Raw genomic sequence first — 19,899 nt, 5'->3', positions numbered from 1 at the left:
CAAAAAGCGAAGGCTCACCCAGCTGAAGGAAGGGGGTGAGATAGGCAAGAGGTAGCTTGCTTCCAAGCTTACATTTCTTTTAGTTTTCATATTTTATTTTTACTTGAAAACAATAATAACAACAATATAAATATAAAAAGGAAATTAAAAAATTTCACCGAAATCTTAGTTTCTACTAAAATGGTAAATTATTCAATGATGGATTAAGTTACGAGAGTTGGGCTATAACTCATTGTTTAGCCCATCTAAGTTCAATTCATCTTTGCCCATCTATATTTTGGACGGGTTAGGTGATGACCCATTTATTACTTTAGCCCATTTTAATCCATCAAATTCAGCCCAAACTGCTCATTTGTCACCCCTCCACTTTTCATTTAGGCCTGATGTAAACCGGCGCCGTTTAATTGTTTTTACTTCTCAACTGATTGTCGGTGAACTTTCGGCGACCTATACATCACTGTCGTAATGTATACTCACTGGTCGCTGTAGTACAAGTGACTCCCTAGTAAAAATAGAACATAGGTAGGATAGAAATATACGTGTACTACTTTTCAATTTTCTCAGTACTTTGATCAACAGGTTTGGAGTACTGGTGTCTGTTATTGAAGATAGATCCAAACTTCCCATAAAATTACAAAAAGGCATAGAGGCCACCAAAACTAACGGACTTCCATCTTATGATCGCTATAAATATGGAGGACATTATGACATGTTTACAAGCAACCAAAAGCATTGCCAGTGAAGTGAAGGATGGTCTTCTACAATTAGAGGATAATGACAACACATTATTTGAAGAAGAAACACATTATTTGAATAACTAGTTACCAACTGTGCCAAATTTGCTAGGCCTGATTTATTCATAGCGTTCTTATTGTAGCAGCTTGCCTAATCTGAATTGTACTTTACAAAAGACACTATTTACTGGTTTTGGAGAGGCTGCTCTGAAGGAGGCCATACTTTCCTTTCAACGATCTCGTATTTTGTGTGCGTGTATTCGTTGTGTGCATGTTTTCACGATTTTATCAGCCAAATAAAAGATTTGAAGCAGGAGGGTTTTGATTTCTTAATGCAGCACCGCTAGTCTAGTCTATTATGACATTTGACGTGTAGATATTGGGCCTAGTAACTAAATTCACTACGGAGATAAACAACTGTTTAAGCTCATTGGCAATCCTAAATCTGCTTCTCCAAGATAGCAATACTGTTTCACCAGCATCATGATTGACATCCTTACAATTACCAACAAGCAAATCACTAAGAAATTAAATATAGTCCCAACATATTCATATACCACAACTGATTCCGCAAATTCTAGGCAGCAGCCAACAAGTCTCAGCACATTCTGAGAAGTAATTGTTATATTTCGGTACATCGCGATTAGCCATAGAACTTTAGGGATACTTTCTTTTCAGAAACAATTGTTCAAGCTCCGGTTGAACAAGGCCAACAAACTTGCACCATGTGAATAGCTTCGAGAAATTTCAGCTAATGGAATTGGCATCATTAGCTTTATAAATTGAACATTATTCTACTAGGTCTTTATTTACTCCTCAAGAAATTAATCTTCAATATACCAAAAGATTCGAACATCTATTGAAAAAACATATGAGATTGTGAAATGACAATCAAAGAATCATTGTTATCTATATATGGCTTCACAGTGTCCCTTTTGCTTTGTGCAATCGCAAATTACTAGATATTTAGACATCTTTTGTATGCTCTATACCTGTAGAAGACGGGAAAACTTGTCCTGCTTGAAGGAGAGAAAGAGGGAGAGTTCTAATTTAGAGACCAATGGAGTCCAGATGCCAGGCAATGAACTCTAAGCAGACTGCACGAATTCTTCTGAAGCACATTTGAAGAACTGTGTTTTGCAGGTATTTTGGCCCCACAAAAAATTAGTTCAACCGGACATTCCAAAAACACCATGCTGCTGCTGTAAGTTCAACTCTCCAAGAAAAGATTAATCCATAGTGGGGCTAGACGTCGGTGGCATAGAGGAAAATGCACAAGAATACGATGGCAAGATATGTACATCTAATCCTAATCATCAGGATCCATTTCCGCGTCCTGTTCAAGGGATGGAATTGCATCAGTTCCATTGTATCCTTCGAATTCTGACTGCCCGTCTAAATCAGTCTCATCTTCTTGAGAATCAACTTCATCAGCATTAGTCTCTTGAGTTCTTAGTTGTTGCATCCATTTGGGGCACTCATCCTGCCCTTCAAACAACAGATGTAGATTGTTATTCTTCTCTGAATGCACAACATCAGTAGCCTTGACAGTTGAACATGAGCATTCTGGAACAGGGTGAGAGAGGAAGAACTTTGATTTTGATAGATTATATTCCTGCAAAAGGCCCTCTTCTGCCAGGCTTTTGTTGAGATGTTCTCTGACAGCAAAAGTCCAATTACGAGGTGGATAATAAAGATGATCGGCAGTAGTATTAAAGAGCTCTGCAAGATATTTCCTGCATATACAAGAAACATTTCAGAAAGTGAAGGTAGAATACAAAGAAATGCATAAACACCAAACAGAGAAAAGACCAGGAGTGTTATCAGTTTACCTGTTTGGGCGAAATGTTCTTGCAGATGCCATCTCATAAAGACGGTGCCCCATCACCAAGCTCGCAAAATCAGGCCCACTACCATCATTGTCAAAACCAGGAAAAAAAACTTCAGCATCAACCGAGACTATGTAATCAAGAGCATCCCATAGTAGTCGGTGTGCTTGCTCCCTCTGATCATTGGGAGAAAGTTCTGGTTCCACATCTTTCTCTGTGATCCATCCGTACCAGCCTTCTTTTTCATGTCGATAAATAGGTCGATCAGGAGGAGGTGGTAGAGGCCTTGGCCGGGGTCCAGCCTTATCCCATTCTGACTTTAGTTGATTTGGACTTTTTACGGGTAGAAGCTGATCTGGATCAGGAATAAGGGGGGTTTCGGGGCCAACTAAACTGGCTAACTCTTTTTTGCTGCACAAAGAAGTGCGATCAACTAAATTGGTATACATGGCGCGTAAAGGAATCATAACCCGTTGTCCGCCAAAGGTTTCAGAACCTGATATGTATATTCTTGTTCTAGGTGGATAACCCATGGCTCGAAGCATAAGGCCAACCTAAATTTTACAAAAATGTATAAAAAAATTATTAAGAAATAAAATGATGACAACCATGCATATTCACAATTATCTTCAGTCTGTAATTACAGAATATGAGGGATAAAAAGTTGGTAACACAACATGCGCACGACGTCTACTTTCTCTCCAATTTCCCTTGTTTTCCTTTTCTCCTCTTTTTTTTGATAACTATGGTGTCCAGGCCATCTTGCACGCACGACTAATTCCATGGGATACCTGTCACCTCCCTCCTGCAACATGTAAAAGCTAGGAAAGATGGGAGAAAATCACCTTAGATTTGAATCTGAGACCTCATGATTCTCAACCCCATTCATTGACCACTAGGCCACGCCCTTTTCTCCTTTTCTTCTGTTTTCGACTAACAGTTTCAATTTACGCAATTGTTTCCTCTTTAAGGATTTTTTTGGAAAGAGGACAGTAGCAGAAAGCAATAAAGAAGATCGGGTCAATCAGTGAGGTAGTCTCTTGACAAAGGTGTTCTTTACTAACCTACCACAGACAAATACTTGGAATTTTTGTGAAGAAGGGTAGATGAGCGGGCCCATTATCCACTGATTTTCGAACCATGCCCTATTGGTCCTCAGGGATTCGTTGGTTATAAAAAAAAAGATGTTCTTTGCTAACCTGCAGATTGGATTTTCTTTATCTCGTTTTCCTTTTCTTTTAAAGTAATATTATGAGGAAGCATTCTTTCTATTATGCTCTTAAAGCCTCTCCAAATACACCACCTTACACATCCACACCTCTCATCTCATGGTCCCTTGTCTTACCATGCAACCCCGATTATATTTGTTTTAATTTGAAGTTATAACAATATTGTTAGTAGATACAACAAAATTGTTTTAAAAATTTTATCTTACTACATGTACCTTTTACTCCAGAAAAGAAATAAAGGAGAGAAAACCTTAACAAAAAATTGACACATGAGGTGTTAAAGATCAAGAAAAAGTTTTGACATATGAGGTGTTGAAGATCTGGAAGACAATGACAAGCGAGAACTTAACCTATTAGCATACTCATCTTCATGCTTATTCCCATGTATATGAAGCTAAGTAAAACAAAATTTAAGAAAGGGGAAGGAAGAAGAATAAGAAGCAGTAGCTCAGTATAGCATAAACTTACAACTATAGCAGAACATCCGATTCTTTTTTTTTTTTTAAGCTAGTACCTCGAAACCCCTTAAACTATCCACGTTTTTATCAGTTCAATACTTAAACTAGGGGCTGTTGTTGTTACCCCCTGAAATATAACATTTCCTATCTAAAAAAAACCTGCAGTACCAAGTGACATGGAGAGTTACTCTCTTTGTAGTGTGTGAGAACTAGAAAATAGGCCAAAAAGAGCATCTACGCATGTGCATGCATCAGTAGATTTACTCTACTCCAAACATAAACATACCAGCTGATAATAAGAGTATCTAAAACTCCCATCACTGCTTTAAAAAGAAAAAGAAAATTAACACTGACGAATTATGTAGCTAAATAGCAAAATCGGTCATTAATCCTATTTAGTGATGAATTAGCGACCGACTATCAAAAAAAGATGTTAGCTACGAGCGATTTAGCAACAAAGTTTGTAGCTAATTTAAGATTCTTTTAAAGTTGTGGGGAAAAATAACTTAAACCAAACATTCTAATAAATTATGCTAATGTTAACGTGGAAATATTGTAGAAACAGTGTTTAATTTTATGTGAAGATTATTTTCTGTTATACTGCCAACCAAATGTCACCTAGAAATGGATGGTACACATGGTCAAGTGTTGGCGGCTTCAGATAGTGGTGGAAGAAGAAGAGTTGGTGTGGTGAGTTGACATGCCATTTTGGCTAAAATGGATGGGATTAACAGATGAAAGTCAAATTTGTCATTTTTATAACATTAAGGGCATATGGACTGATGGTACTAAATAAATGAATTTTTGGGTGTGGCACACCCCATAAAAAGTTAGTTAATTATATTAATTAAAGGGAAATCTGTCAATATAATATATTAATTAAAGGGTAATCTGTCAATATAATCCTTTTGTTTCTTCCCAAACTTTTCTTAAAACTAGAAATAGTTGAAGAACCCATTAAACAGAAAGGTAATTTTGAAAAAAAATAATTTATACATCTTTGGACTTTGAAAAATTCATTCATTTTGGAACATTGAAAAAGTGTTTGGAACATAGAAAAAGTGTCAGAAATTTTTATTTTTATTTTTTTGAAGACAAGTAACAGTTGTATCCAGTAAAAACTTAGCCACCCCAGAAAAAGGTGCTAAGTTGGAAATATTACAAGCATCAAAAGGGTGCTTAAACCCCTGCCCAGAATCCCTTACAATTATATTTTGCCAATTAAATCTACAAACTCTCCTACTTCCCCCCACATATTTTGGACCGGAGGAAGTATAACATTAAGGGCATATATGGACCGATAGTATAACGGAGGGCAATATTATTCCTTTTCCAATAGTAAAGGGGCAAATATGAATGCCACCATGCTCTTTTGTCCTATTTTCTAGCTCTCACACACAATAAAGAGCGTAGAACCACCCTCCATGCTACTTGAAACTGCAGGAGGGTTTTACATAGGAAATGTTATAGTTCAAGGGTCACAGACCATGTAATTCTGTGAACGAAAGAACTTGGATTTATAACTAGAGAGCATTAGCACCAACCTTCCCAAGCTCAACCAATGAGCAATAAAGAGGGTTTGAATTATCAACAGTTCCTCTATGAAATATCTCCAGAATTTGGTAAGTTCTCTGGAAGGAAAGAAATGCACGAGTTTTCATAGACAAGGAGAACAGTGTAGTTAAGCTAAAATTCAATTGTATATCCATGCTTAGTTTTTGCTGCAATATGGGGTCGGCATATCTGATAGAGCCGAACAGCATGATTGATTTCATTAGTTTGCTACACTTTCAATAAAGTTCTTACTCTTTTCTCTTATGGATGTAACCTGTAACAGCATTCTGTTTATGCTATTTGTTTTTACATCAATTATACTTCTTATTTTCCTGATTTAAAAAAAAAACTGTATTGATCATTAGAGTGCCCTAATCTCTCATCTCCACATCAATTGGCAAGCTAATAATGAAACCACAATCTCTTACCAATTGTGAGAAAAGAATTTAGAGCCTAAAGTAAACTTAGGAACATGAAGGCCCTTCGTCTGTATTTAGAGAAGTCCGAACTGGAGATCAAACTATGAGATGGTAACAACCCAAAAAAAAATAAAAAATTAAGTGCACTATATGGATGTTATCTAAAAAATCTCTGCATCAAAAGGTAGCTCTAGATGTAATATATTGCAACGCTACTTACAAAACTGTACTTCAAGCCAGATCAATAAACTGTTTATAAAGATTTGAGGAGAAAATTCGAAAGTACCTCTTCTGGCCTGAGTGGGCACGATCCATTTCTTTTCTGAGCATGTGAATCAACATTAAGTTCTTCATTGACAATTCCTTGTTTAATCATCTGAGCCCTCCTGTATTGTATAAGTTCTGTGTGAACATCCTACACCAACAGAAAGCAATAGGTTACAGATGTGATGATATCAGTTGTTTTTAGTTGAGGAAAAGGCATAGGCTCAACAGATTTAACTGCAGCAATACTCTCCATTGCTTCGAACTGCTAATATACTGCCTCTTTCTTTGCCCTTCTTTTTTTTTCTTGTTCCTTTTCTCTTTATATTCCCATCAATAGAATGATGACTTCAGTTCACGGTCCAGAAATACAGTCATAATCACTTCCATTCATTTTCATTTTTTCTCAAACGATTCAAATGAATGACAAGTAGCTAGACATATACTTGAAAAGACAAGTTGGGAAATGAAAGATTATCCATATATAGCATGTGAGGCAACAAAATAAGAAGCATCAGGAAATAGAATGGAAAGAGTAACTCAGCTTTCCACCTTATTAACTGACATTATGATTTTGTAGAAGAATGTGAACTGGAATTCCTAAGTTCCGTTATGCTTCACATGGGATTTTTTTCTCAAACGATTCAAAAGAATGACAAGTAGCCAGACGTATACTTGAGAAGACAAGTTGAGAAATGAATGATTATCCATATGTAGCATGTGAGGCCACAAAATAAGAAGCATCAGGAAATAGAATGGAAAGACTAACTCAGCTTTCCACCTTATTAACTAACATTATGATTTTGTGGAAGAATGTGAACTGAAATTCCTAAATTCCATTAGGCTTCACATGGGATTTTGGGACAAGTGGAGGAAATGGACTCACTTTTGCATCTCTTTGGTGATATTTTGTGTGTTGCTGAATGGAAACCCATGTGGTTTCTATGGGAGTTCGAGGGGTTTTAAACAAGGGACCCCCTACGACCAATGTTGTTTATTCTAGTTATGGAAACTTTGAGTGGGATGATGGATAGAACTTTCTTGGGAGGTTACTTGAAGGGCTACGATGCGGTGGTTGGGAGTGTAGGGACAGTATCGGTTTCTCACTTGTTGTTTGCAGATGACACCTTGGTTTTTTGTGATGCAGGTGATGCAGATGAGACTCCAATAGATTATTTAGGCCAAGTCCTCACTTGGTTTCTGGTGGTATCTGGCCTTAAAATTAATTTGAGGAAGCGTGAGATTATTCCTGTGGGGGAGGAGAATGACATTGATCGCTCACTCAAGTCTTGAATTGCAAAATTGGGGTCCTTCCAACTACATATCTTGGAGTAACATAAAGTGATCATAGTGTGGAATTCGATTCTTCAGACTTTAGAGGGTCAAAAAGAGACTAGCAAGGTGGCAAAAAGGATATTTGTCTAAGGGCAGGAAGGAAAGTGCTCATTAAGAGTACTTTATCGGGCATCTCCACTTACTATAAGTCTTTGTTTCAGTCTCCAACTTCAGTAACTGAAAAATTGGAAAGGTTCCAGAGAAACTTTTCTTTTGGATACGACGGAAGTTTCACTTGGTGCGGTGAGAGACTGTCAATTCTTCTAAAAAAAGGTTGGAGGCCTTGAAATCAAAGATTAAAAGATTTTTAATAAATCTTTACTGGGTAAATGGCTTTGGAGGTTTGAGGTGGAGGTGCATGCTATGTGGAAGGGGTGATAGCAGATAAATATGGGATTATGAAAGGGGATTGGAGAACTAGAGATATCACCTCGCCTTTTGAATATGGATTGTGGAGGAATACCATGAAGGGATGGAATTATTTTTGGGAATATATCTCATTCAAGGTCGGAGATAGGAGGAACTAGTGTAGGGATGAAAGATGAAATTTCAGAGTCTCTATAGAATTTCTTGCCAAAGAGACTTGGCAATCCAGTAAATTAGGGGGCAACAAGAAGGAGGAGAGGCTTTTTGGGATTTGAGATTTAGAAAGGAATTTTAAGATTGGTAAGTTACTGAATTTCATAGTACTGTTAGCCTTACTTCATAGGAAAGTAAATCTGATTGACAATTTGATGCTTGGTGTTGGGGCTCGGGAAATAATGAAGTGTTCTCTGTAAAATCCTTTTATGAGAAACTTTTGGACAGAGAGGAGATGGATTTTCCATATAATGCAATATGGATCCCCTGGGTGCGGAGGAAGGTGTGCTTTATTCATTTGATGAGCTACTAGAGGGGTCTTTTTGATAGTGGAAAATCTTAAAAAGCAAAAGGTTGTTTGTGCTAGTTGGTGTCAGATGTGTAAGAAGGTGGACGAGGACGTGGATCATCTTCTACTCCATCGCTAGACAACCATGAGGTTATGGAACACATTTACTTATCCAAAAAAAAAAAGGGAAGGTTAAAAGAGGGGCATGGGAAAATTTTTATTTGCCTATTTTATATAAAAGTGATTTAGATGCCCAATCTTAATCTTGTTACTTAATTAGAAGCAAAAGAAGGGTTAGAGGGCCATGGTACGTTTAATGGTGTTTTGGTTTTAGTCGCATTAGCTTAATTGGATACGTAAACAATAAAATTTATCTCAATATTACCAACTTCAGAAAAGACAAGTTCCCAGATGATGTGCGAGCAGCAGACATGTTCCCAACACACACATATGAAGATTCCAAGAGTCGAAAGGGCTGTCTGAAGTTCTACTATCAAAGCTGTGCTGCCAACACATGCATCTCAAACTTCAAAGAGATTCAGACTTCGGGTAATGTGGAGGGAGAAGTCTTTCCCGCAGCACACGCTAATGAAACTTCAGAATGGGTGAAAATTGGATTTTGATAATGCTCATAATGACAACCCTGACCTGCTGGAGCATTTCAGCAGCTTTTCCAAATAAGCAATTGAGACCTCAGAACATGTGGGCGGTCTGTTGACCAGACTCCTATTTCGCTCATAATTGGAAAATTGAGTCAAAACCCAAAACTTATAGATACTTATGTTAGGGCTCATTCTCTCAACACAACTTTTTAGGAAAACCAAAGGCGACTAAGCATGTTTTTAGAAGAGATTCTTTTACACTTTTTCTTAGGTTAATTTTGACATTCACCATAGTCGTTTTATTGTTCAAGGATATCAAGTTCATTAAGCTTTTGGAGTGAAGATTCAACTTTCGCCAGAGAGTTCTTGTTCTTCAATCTTCTCCTATGTTCTATGAATTCTTCAATAGGATGTAACTAATTTTTCTTCTGTTTCGATCCACCCACCGCATTGGTTACCATTCTCCTTCATCACCTCCTCCGACCAGAGCTGGAGAGGAAGTCCTAAGATACGGACCCAGAACCAGTCAAACTTTTTGTGTTGATATGGCCCCAGTTGTCGGAGACCACCAGTGTAGCTCCATAAAATAATTGTTTCTCTTCCATCTTCCAGAAAGTACGTACTCTGCATCTCTTCTAGATTGAAATTCAAAGAGAAACTGAATACCATTCAGATCGAAGATCTGTATGTTGAAGATGCCTTTCCTAGTTTGTTGGACCCATTTCCTTAGATCATTACGAGTTGGGATCTCGTCAAAATCTGGGAAACTGCCAATCAGACTTCTTTTCAACGGATCTCTCTCGCCATTGTCACTGTTTAGGGCGTCACTTGTAGTCCATCTGTTCTTTTGGATAGCACCCATGTAACTCCCCTTACCTTTGTCCCCCTTTGTACTCGTTTCCCCTGCATTAGCATTTACTTGTGACTGTAAGTTTTTAATAATGAAAGACTCTATTTTTGTCGATAGCATGGTCGATCCTTCATTAAATGAGTTATCTTGCAGAATAATGACTGATCTCTCTTCTCCATTAACTGTGATAACCGAAATAAATCTCCCAAAAATTATTGAACTTCAGAGTACAATAAATGTGGGTAGTCACATCTCTGCACCTCCAAGTCTTGAATGACTTTCCTTTAATTTCAGAAGCCTCTTTTAATCTTTTGCATAGCCACCCTAAAGCAGCTCTACTAAGTTGCATCCTCCTCATGTAGAGCTTGGCACTCTCTACCCACTCAAACCAAGTTTCTGAAGCAGATTGTGATTTCGTTAAGTCATGAGACTTTCCCCCTAAACGGAAATAGATCCTATTTGCCATCCTTAAAAATTTCTGAAACTCTTCAATGCAAGAAAGACTTGAGTTTTCAATCTAAAATGTCAACTAGCTCACCGTGTTACTTTACATACAATGATAACTTGACAACTCCATATCTTGTGAATCCTACTAAAATTTTGTCTTTAAAAGTGCATGGTTGAATGAACTTCTCCTTTTACAGACAATTGACTAAGCTAGTGGTGAACACAGATGGCTTGGTTAATGATAATTTCTCAATCTATGTATTGTTGGAACCTTTTGTTGATTAATCTTAAAGTTGTTCCTTCTGATGAAACTCAGATCTTATTATTCGTAAATTGATCAATTTTAGTATCTGAAAGAAATTTCTATCAAGTTAATTTGTCCATTAACTTGCACTGAACTCGGGAGAGGGACTTTAGGGGATTCGTTAACCAAACAACTGATAACTATCAATTATTTGAGGAATCAAAGTTAGTTGGGTTATTGCATTGAGTTTAAGATAAACTAATCTTTCTTGGAATCTTATTGGGCTAGTAGTTAGTTTCTTGACTATACCCGGCAAAGTGAATTAAGAAATATTTGTTAGTAATTGGGAAGTTCTATCAGTTACATTAGGTCCAAAGATTAACAATAACTTCAAGTGGATTCAAAAGAAGCAATACAGGGAAGCTGCTTCACGGATTGTGTAATCTGCTCAAGGATTCAAAAGAAGCAATACAGGGAAGCTGCTTCACGGATTGTGTAATCTGCTCAAAAAGACGATCATGGCATCTATTTGATTTGCAATAACCATGTTGCACTCAAAAATAAATAAGATATACATGCATATTTAATATGCTAAAATTACCTAGTCCTTTTCCTTTCAAAAAATTCTTGCATTCTTCCACTTCCATATAGTCCACCAAATAGCTGAAGGAAAGAGTTCCCAATTTAACTTTGTCTTCCCCAATACTCTCAAGTCCCAGCTTTGTAGCAGATCCATTATTGTCCATGTGACTCCCAGTCCCACAATATTGAGTATAAAGGGCAGCCCGGTGCACTAAAGCTATCGCTATGCGCGGTGTTACTCCAAGGCTCCCCTTCTCCCACAATATTGAGTATGAAACTCAATATTTGTGATATGAAGGAGCAGCGAAGAAAGAGGTGGCTAGCATCTTCATTGTTGTTCTCGCAAGGTGGGCATCTACTGTATATGTTGATTCCCGTTGTCCCAAAGATTATGAAGTATGAGACATGCTTCCCATGCCACAACCCAAGTAAATTTCTACCTTCAAAAGTGCCTTGTTTTTATTCAGATCATCATCAAGGCCAATTGTCCACAGTAGGATTTTATTTTCTGGTAGCAGGCTTTTACAGTGAACTTCCTTTGGCATCCCATAATTAAAGAATCTAATCTTGGCAGTAAAGATGGGTGAATTAAGAAGCCGGAGTGCACAAAGACACATCCATTTCTCAATCATTTATATGCCTCCGCCAAAAAATGATACTTCATTCCTGGTCTGATCTGTAGTTTGAAATTGTAATTTCATAGTCTAGCACCATAGTGGAAAGACTGGGGTATTGTTCCTTTTGAGGTGATTTATTCCATTGCCAACAGCTACAGAACTGTTGAGCCGAAAAGAGTTCAATTGTGCTCTCAAATGTTTCCAGATGCCACAAATAATACTAGGAGATTGTGGCGCTTGGTAATCCTGAGATCGAGAAGCTCATATTTCTTTTCTTTTCTTTTCTTTTTTTTGATAAGGTAAACAATTTTATTAACGTTCAGGGGGAAAACACCGTATAAATCTCCAAATGCTGCAAGCTAAAGATTGACCCCTCAAATCCTTGACCCAGAGCCCCTGCTCTTTTCCTGTAGTAACCACTTCCCATTTAACCAAATAGCCTTTTAATTCATTAGCTAATCCATTTCATTAATCGTTTAGTTGTTTCTATTTAAGATCTAACTTCATCTTTGTTTCTTGTTTGGTTTTAGGATGTAGGGTGATAATCCTATTAGAAATTAATTGTGCTTATTCTCTGCGGGATTCGACACTTGGGATCTTTCCCTTTGCTAAACTTGCGTCAAATTAGTCCTTTTGCCTTAGTTAATTTATTTGATTGATTATTTGGGGCTGGGCAAAATTCGGATCAATTTCTTACTATGGTTATGAGTAATGAAGCAAAAATTGAAGATTACACATGGAAGCCTGGTTCGGACAGCATTTATCAACACATTCTAAATTGAACAAAAAGAAAGACGTAAATATCATGCACTCCCCCTTGTCATGCTACAAAAGGACGTGGCAATGGTAAATCCTTCTTTTCAAGTAAACTTACCGGGTCTCCTTTCCCCTTACTCTTCCCATCCCATTGGTTCAACCAAACCTTTTGGGTTTAAAGACTTGGTTGAACAAAACATATTAAGTATGTAGGCAATAAGAATATGCTGCTGATTCTAATCCCAAATTTTCATCAATGTAGAGTGGTCTTGGCATTTGAAACTATTTGGAATCTTTAGAATCATCAGATCCTCATGCACATTTCTTGCATTTGCAAAGATTAAAAGCTACGGAAGGGAATTCAAGAACACAAGCTAGAGTTGATACTAGCTATAAGATAAGAGAAAGCACATGATGCTTAGGCTAACTTCTATTTTCATATGTGAGCCAAATAACCTAGCTTTGTCATGTATCATCGCCTGTTCTCAGCACTTAAACCCACACCATAATTTGAAGACCAATATGGCTTTTGTTATGCTAATTTCCAGAATAAGTCACCAGATTTACCAAAGTTATACCATTTTCCAGCAGTGTACAGATTAGACAGTCCAAGTAAGATATAACACAGTCAGATTAAAAGATTACATTGATAAAGGAAAGTTGGGAACCTGAAATATTTCAGCACAACCATGATAGGCTAGGGCATCTCTCTTAAGGCCAGGATGATAGGCAAGGTAAGGTTGACCTGAAGCTCGTAACCTGTAGCGAGGAATAAATATTTTTATCATCTGTTTCAAAGGAAATAAAAACTCCCTGCGCACCCCAAAAAGAAAAGGACAAAGAAAAGAGGCGAGAAGTTGATCAGATACACTTTCATTTGATATGTAATTTCATTTTGTTCACTGTCCAGCACCAAGTGCTGGAAATTTGCGTTAGAGAAGATACAAATACACAGTTCTGTTACTGCATATGTAATGATCGAGAAAAGTCTACTATAATATCCAGATCATGTATATCCACCATGTTGCACCAAAAAAAGTTGACGAAAAAATGTTGGTATTTGAGTCCAGATTCTAAGTAGGTAAATTTTGAGCAAGACAAGCAGAACTCAACTGCAAAAGAAATTTACAGCCACCAAGTATCTAAATGAAGGATCTCACATGAAAACAAACTATTAATAGCTGGTTTGAACATAGAAGAAATCATTCAACTGACATTTTTTTTAGCTGGTAAAGTAGTAGGTTGCATTATATCAGAAATGTGACATTAAGTTGATGCCAGGGAAATACAAATTTGGAACCATTCTCTATAAAGCAAAGGAGAGAAGATTCCACCTATACAAAATCCTACTCCTGTAGTGTGTCTATAAAGTCAAGCCTAGTCTTTTCATCTTTAACCTCCTCCAGGTAACACCAAAAACCCAAAAACCATAAGTACGTGTACTTAATCTTCTTTATAGCCTCTATTATCCCTTCAAAGCATCTTGCATTCCTTTCCTTCCTTATTACCCAACACACACCTGCTGGTACTGTATTCCAAATTTTCCTCACTGATTTACACATTGCCCCGGCATCACAGGTGACTAGAAGATCCTTTACTGAATAGCGCATGACAAAAGAGACCCTGAAAAGTTGAAAAAACAGCGACCAGATCTGTCTTGCTACGGTATCGCTGCCCTTTCCTCCTCACCATTGCACATGAAGCCTCTTCTATGGATAGACACCCCTCTCCTCCGTGGGTTGCCTTGTGTGAGGCAGGCACTGTGTGAGGCCAATCCGCATAAAAGAACTGACTTCTAGGGAGCTTTCAACTTCCATAACAGCTTCCACGGCCAACATGTGTTATCTCCACTACTGTCAAGGATCTTATAACAAGAGTTTACAGAACACATCATCAATTTAAGGATCTTATAGGCAGATTTGTCTGCCTAATCATATAGAAATTTTTATCTTTTCTTGTACTGTAAAACAGTAAAAGGCAGCCCAGTGCACCAAGATCCCGCTATGCATAGGGTCCGAGGAAGGGCCGGACCACAAGTGTCTATTGTACACAATCTTACCCTACATTTTTGCAAGGAGCTGTTTCCACAGCTCAAACTCGTGACCTCCTGGTCACATGGCAGCAACTTTACCAGTTACACCAAGACTCCCCTTCTATATTGGTAAAGTAGCGATTGTATAAATCAGAAATGTGGTGCTAAGTTGAACTAACATGTTTAGCTATATCTTTCACCGGTACCTTACAAATACTTTATTAAATCAAAGAGAGCGCTTCATCAAAACATAAGGGGTGTCAAAAGTATGTATAAATGTGAGTATGTAGGCTAAATTTGATTTAGTGTAAGGCCTATCTAACTATCTACATGGAAGATAATCTTTTCTCAAATTAAAAATATATGAAAAGGAAAGTTCTTTTGTCATATTTCTTGATTTCTTCATAACGTTCTATTCCTTTCATACCAAAATGTTCAAAAAATTGCATAGTGGACTAGCTTCTTTTCAATTGGTTACCATTTGGTATATAAGAAAGACTTATGCTGGTCAGTTATGTAATTACAACCTCATGTGGGCAAAAGTATGGGAATATCTATGAAAAATCAATGAGCAGAAAACTGAAAATGTAAATGTTGCCTATCATATCTAACAAATCACCTACATCCCCCAAAAAAGTTTGTTTACACCAAAAGTAGAAAATGCTAAGGCAACTCATCTTGATCTTCTAAAGGATGCTGCTCGTCTTCAAATTGTCTAAGGGTTTCTTTCTTTCCAGATAACCCACCCAAATGACAAGCCTAGCTTGCAACCAATCTTCATCTCCATCTCTTCTGCCAACTCCCTTTCAATTGTTGAGCAAATCAAAAGAATTCTTATGCTTGATCCAACTGATTATTAAAATACAAACGAACATGTGCTACAGATTTCCAGTTGTTTTGCTGTAGATGAAAAGGTGATTGATGCTCTCTCCATCCTTTCCATCCTTTCCACAGAGGAAACATCTTGAGCAAACCTGAAGACCTCTTTTTTGTAGATTTTTCTGTGTTATGCTGTTATTGATGCTTTTGTTGGGAAAGAATATTCCAGGCGCAAGACGTAATAGGATTAATAGGACTGATAATGATGTTTACTTTCTGAATTATTTTGCTAGTAGAATAGAACTTCCCTTGGTGGATTAGAACTCTTGTTAATTCAGTTTTATAGGGCTTTTTCTATTTCTAGTTTGTTAGGACTCTTTGCTAATGTAAACCTCTTTTTAAGAGAGTTGACGTTATTAATAAAAACAAGTTGGATTTTATCAGGAGAGTCAGAACTTTCTCAAACAAGTTCCCAGGTCTGCAGTTCCCAGTTCCCTAAATGAACTGCAAAATTCAGCAATCATAGGTAAGTCACGAAACAAAAACAAGGGCTTAGACCATAACGTTAGGTCTGACTTCCAAGTTAATCGTCCAGCGACTCGATCCAGAACTAGGGGCCATAACAATTTGGTATCAGAGCTTGTCACCATGGACGAGAGTACTGTAGAAGCAAGGCTGCAAAGTCTGTTACTGGAAGCCCAAACTCGGACCGAAGCAAAAGTAGCAGCTTCGGAAGCAAGGATGGACGCCAAATTCCAGCAACTATCGCAACAAATTGAAGCCTTAATCCACACCGGCACGTGCAAAGGTAGTTGAAGTTGGAGACAATAGTGTTGCTTCTGTCCAACGAACCAGTAACACAAGCGAACAACTGGATGTGCGTCTAGGAGGAAGAAACAACAACAGCAACCTTGGGACTGATGACAACAATGCAGGAAGAGGTATAGTGCCCAAATACACTAAATTGGACTTTCCTACTTATGATGGACGTGAAGATCATCTTATTTGGCTTCATCGTTGTAAGAAAGTTTTCGCTAACCAGCGTACCGCCAACCAAGAAAAGGTAGGCATAGCTGCTTTTCACATGGTAGGGGAGGCGCAATTGTGGGTTTATCAGCTAGAACTAGAGGAACCAAATTTAACATGGGGTGTCTTCAAAGAATATTGTACTCTTCGCTTTGGCCCATCAATGAAAAGCAATCCTTAGGGGAATTGATCAACTTGAAACAAACTGGTTTTGTTGAAGATTATCTCCAAAGGATGTTGGCTCGTGCATCATCTGTACGTGTAGACCAACAAGTAGATATGTTTACAGAAGGTTTAGTTGATTTGATTCATCTCGATGTTGAATTACAGAACCCATCTAACCTAGTACAAGCAATGAGTTTGGCGAGAACATTTGAGAAGAAGATACAAATTTCTTCTAGCACACAACAACAACAAACCCAGTGTATTCCTACAAAGTGTATTCCTACCAAGTAGGGTCTCGGGAGGGTAAAATGTATGCAGTCCATACCGCTACCTCCGAAGAAGTAGAGAAGTTGTTTCCGATAGACCCCCGGCTCAAGATAAATGATAGTAAACAAGGGCGTAATGAAACATGGAGCAGGATGGATGGCATAACATAAATAAGGAATAAGACATAATAAAATAAAAATCAAAGCAATACGAAATAGGATAAATAAGCGCAATATGGAATAAGAGATAAGAAATAGGACATCTAAAATAGGACACCCACCTAGTAGCAACATACACTCACAGACTAAGGACACCCACCACACCCAAAACCTCCTGACTAGGGGCTCCTACCAATGGACACAGTCCTAGGATTACTAACCTAGCTATACATGAGCTCTTCCAACTACTTGCTACAACCGACGCACTCATCCTAGCCTTCTATCCTTATCCGCGACCTCCACACCTTCCTATCTAGGGTCATGTCCTTAGGGTCATGTCCTCGGTAAGCTGAAGCTGCTCCATGTCATGTCTAATCACTTCACTCCCGTATTTCTTCGGACTACCTCTCTTCCTTCTGAAGCCATCCAACGCTAGCCTCTCACACCTACGAATTGGGGCATCCGTGCCCCTCCTCATCACATGCCCAAACCATCTCAGCCTTCCCTCCCGCATCTTTTCCTCCACTGAAGCCACTCCCACCTTCTCCCAGATAATCTTATTCCTAACTCTATCCCCTCTAGTAACCCCACACATCCAACGCAACATTCTCATTTCCGCCACCTCACTTTTTGAATGTGGGAGTTCTTGACTGGCCAATACTCGACTCCATACAGCATGGCTGGACGGACTGCCACTTTGTAGAATTTGCCTTTAAGCTTAAGGGGCACCTTCTTATCACACAACACTCCGAAGGTGAGCCTCCACTTCAACCAACCTGCTCCAATACGGTTAGAGACATCCTCATCAATCTCGCCATTCCCCTGGATCATAGCCCCAAGATACTTAAAACTATCCCTTTTACAAACATCCTAAAAATCCAACCTCACCACCACATCGTCCTCCTGCCTCAAGTCACTAAACTTGCATTCCATATACTCCGTCTTGGGCCTACTCAACCTGAACCCTTTAGATTCAAGGGTTTGCCTCCAAACCTCCAATTTTTCATTCACACACCCCCGCGTCTCATCAATCAGTACTATATCATCCGCAAACAACATACACCAAGGCACCTCCCCTTGAATGCTGCGCATCAACACGTCCATCACCAACGCAAATAGGAACGGACTAAGAGTCGAACCCTGATGCAACGCTGTCTCAACCGAAAAATGCTCTAAGTCCCCTCCCACCGTTCTCACCCGGGTCTCCCCTCCATCGTACATGCCCTTAATAGCTCTGATGTAAGTCGCCGAGACCCCTCTCACCTCTAAGCATCTCCAAAGAACTTCCCTAGGAACTTTGTCATACGTCTTCTCCAGGTCGATGAACACCATGTGCAAATCCCTCTTCCTTTCCCTACACTGCTCCACCAATCTCCTCACCAGGTGAATTGCCTCTGTCGTCGAGCGACCAAGCATAAAACCAAACTGTTCTCCGAAATGGACACAACCCTCCTCAATCTCCGCTCGACCACCCTCTCCCAAATCTTCATAGTATGACTCAACAGCTTGATACCCCTATAGTTGGTGCAACTCTGAATGTCACCCTTGATATTATATAACGGAATCATCGTACTCTACCTCCATGCCTCAAGCATTCTCATCGTCTTGAAAATATCATTAAACAAATCAGTCAACCACCTTAAACCTGCCCCACCTATAAACATCCAAAAATCCACCGGAATCTCGTCAGGCCCCGTCGCCCTTCCCCTCCGCATCCTACGAATAGCCTCTCTGACCTCCTCAACCTTAAAACGTCTACAATAACTGAAATTAGGGCTCTCCTCCGAGTGCTCCATCTCCCCTAACTCAATGCCTCTGTCCCCCTCCTCGTTCAAAAGCCTATGAAAATATTCCTGCCATCTCTTCTTAATGTGAACATCCTCCACCAGAACTCTACCATCCTCCCCCTTAATGCACTTCACTTGATCGAGGTCCCGACCCTTCCGCTCCCTAGCCTTAGCAAGCCTATACAACCTCTTTTCCCCGCCTTTCTCCTCTAACCCCGCATACAAGCTCTCAAACGCTGCTGTCTTAGCAGCCGTAACTACTAACTTAGCATCCTTCCTTGCTACTTTGGAGACCTCTCTATTCACCCGCTTCTCCTCTGCATCTTTACTCTCAATCAACTTAACAAATTTACAGAAGGGCTATAATTCAACCTCAAGGATTGTCGCTGCAGCAGTAACTCCGGGGGCTAAGGTAACTGCTACTAATCCTTTTGTGAAAAGGTTGACTCGTGCCGAGATGGCTTCCCGACGAGCAAAGGGGTTGTGCTACAACTGTGATGATCCTTATGTTCAGGGCCATCAGTGCAAAAAGTTATTTTGGCTCGAAATAGAGAATGCAGAATTTGAAGATATATCAACAGATAGTGGAGAGCCCTCCATCTCACTCCATGCCACAACAGATAATGGAAAGCCTTTCATCTTACTCCATGCCATCACAAACAAACAACTTGCAGATAATATGCAGTTGCAAGCTGCAATTGATAAGAAGTTGGAATCTGAAGATGTACCAACGAATAGTGGAGAGCCTGCCATCTCACTCCATGCTATCACAGGTTGCACGTTGTAATTGATAAGAAGTTGTTGCTTAGCTTAGTTGATTCAAGCAATACACATAATTTTATTACCTCTACGGCTGC

General features: G+C 38.9%; 1 protein-coding gene across 1 annotated transcript in view; it reads right to left on the bottom strand.

Moving 5' to 3' along the window:
- Positions 1-1,516: 1,516 nt before the first annotated feature.
- Positions 1,517-19,899, bottom strand: part of LOC107873030 (protein EMBRYO SAC DEVELOPMENT ARREST 30) — a 38,264-nt gene continuing 19,881 nt past the window's right edge. The window contains exons 7-10 of the mRNA XM_016719730.2: positions 13,457-13,547; positions 6,510-6,638; positions 2,567-3,117; positions 1,517-2,470 (exon numbers count right to left, since the gene is read on the bottom strand). Coding sequence (XP_016575216.2) covers positions 2,044-2,470; positions 2,567-3,117; positions 6,510-6,638; positions 13,457-13,547 — 1,198 coding nt within the window. The 3' untranslated portion in view covers positions 1,517-2,043. The remainder of the gene's footprint in view (positions 2,471-2,566; positions 3,118-6,509; positions 6,639-13,456; positions 13,548-19,899) is intronic.

Source organism: Capsicum annuum, chromosome 6 (assembly GCF_002878395.1).
Source record: "Capsicum annuum cultivar UCD-10X-F1 chromosome 6, UCD10Xv1.1, whole genome shotgun sequence".
Taxonomy (NCBI): Eukaryota; Viridiplantae; Streptophyta; class Magnoliopsida; order Solanales; family Solanaceae; genus Capsicum; species Capsicum annuum.
The sequence above is the reverse complement of the archived record's forward strand: the minus strand, read 5'-3'. Positions and strand labels throughout refer to the sequence as shown.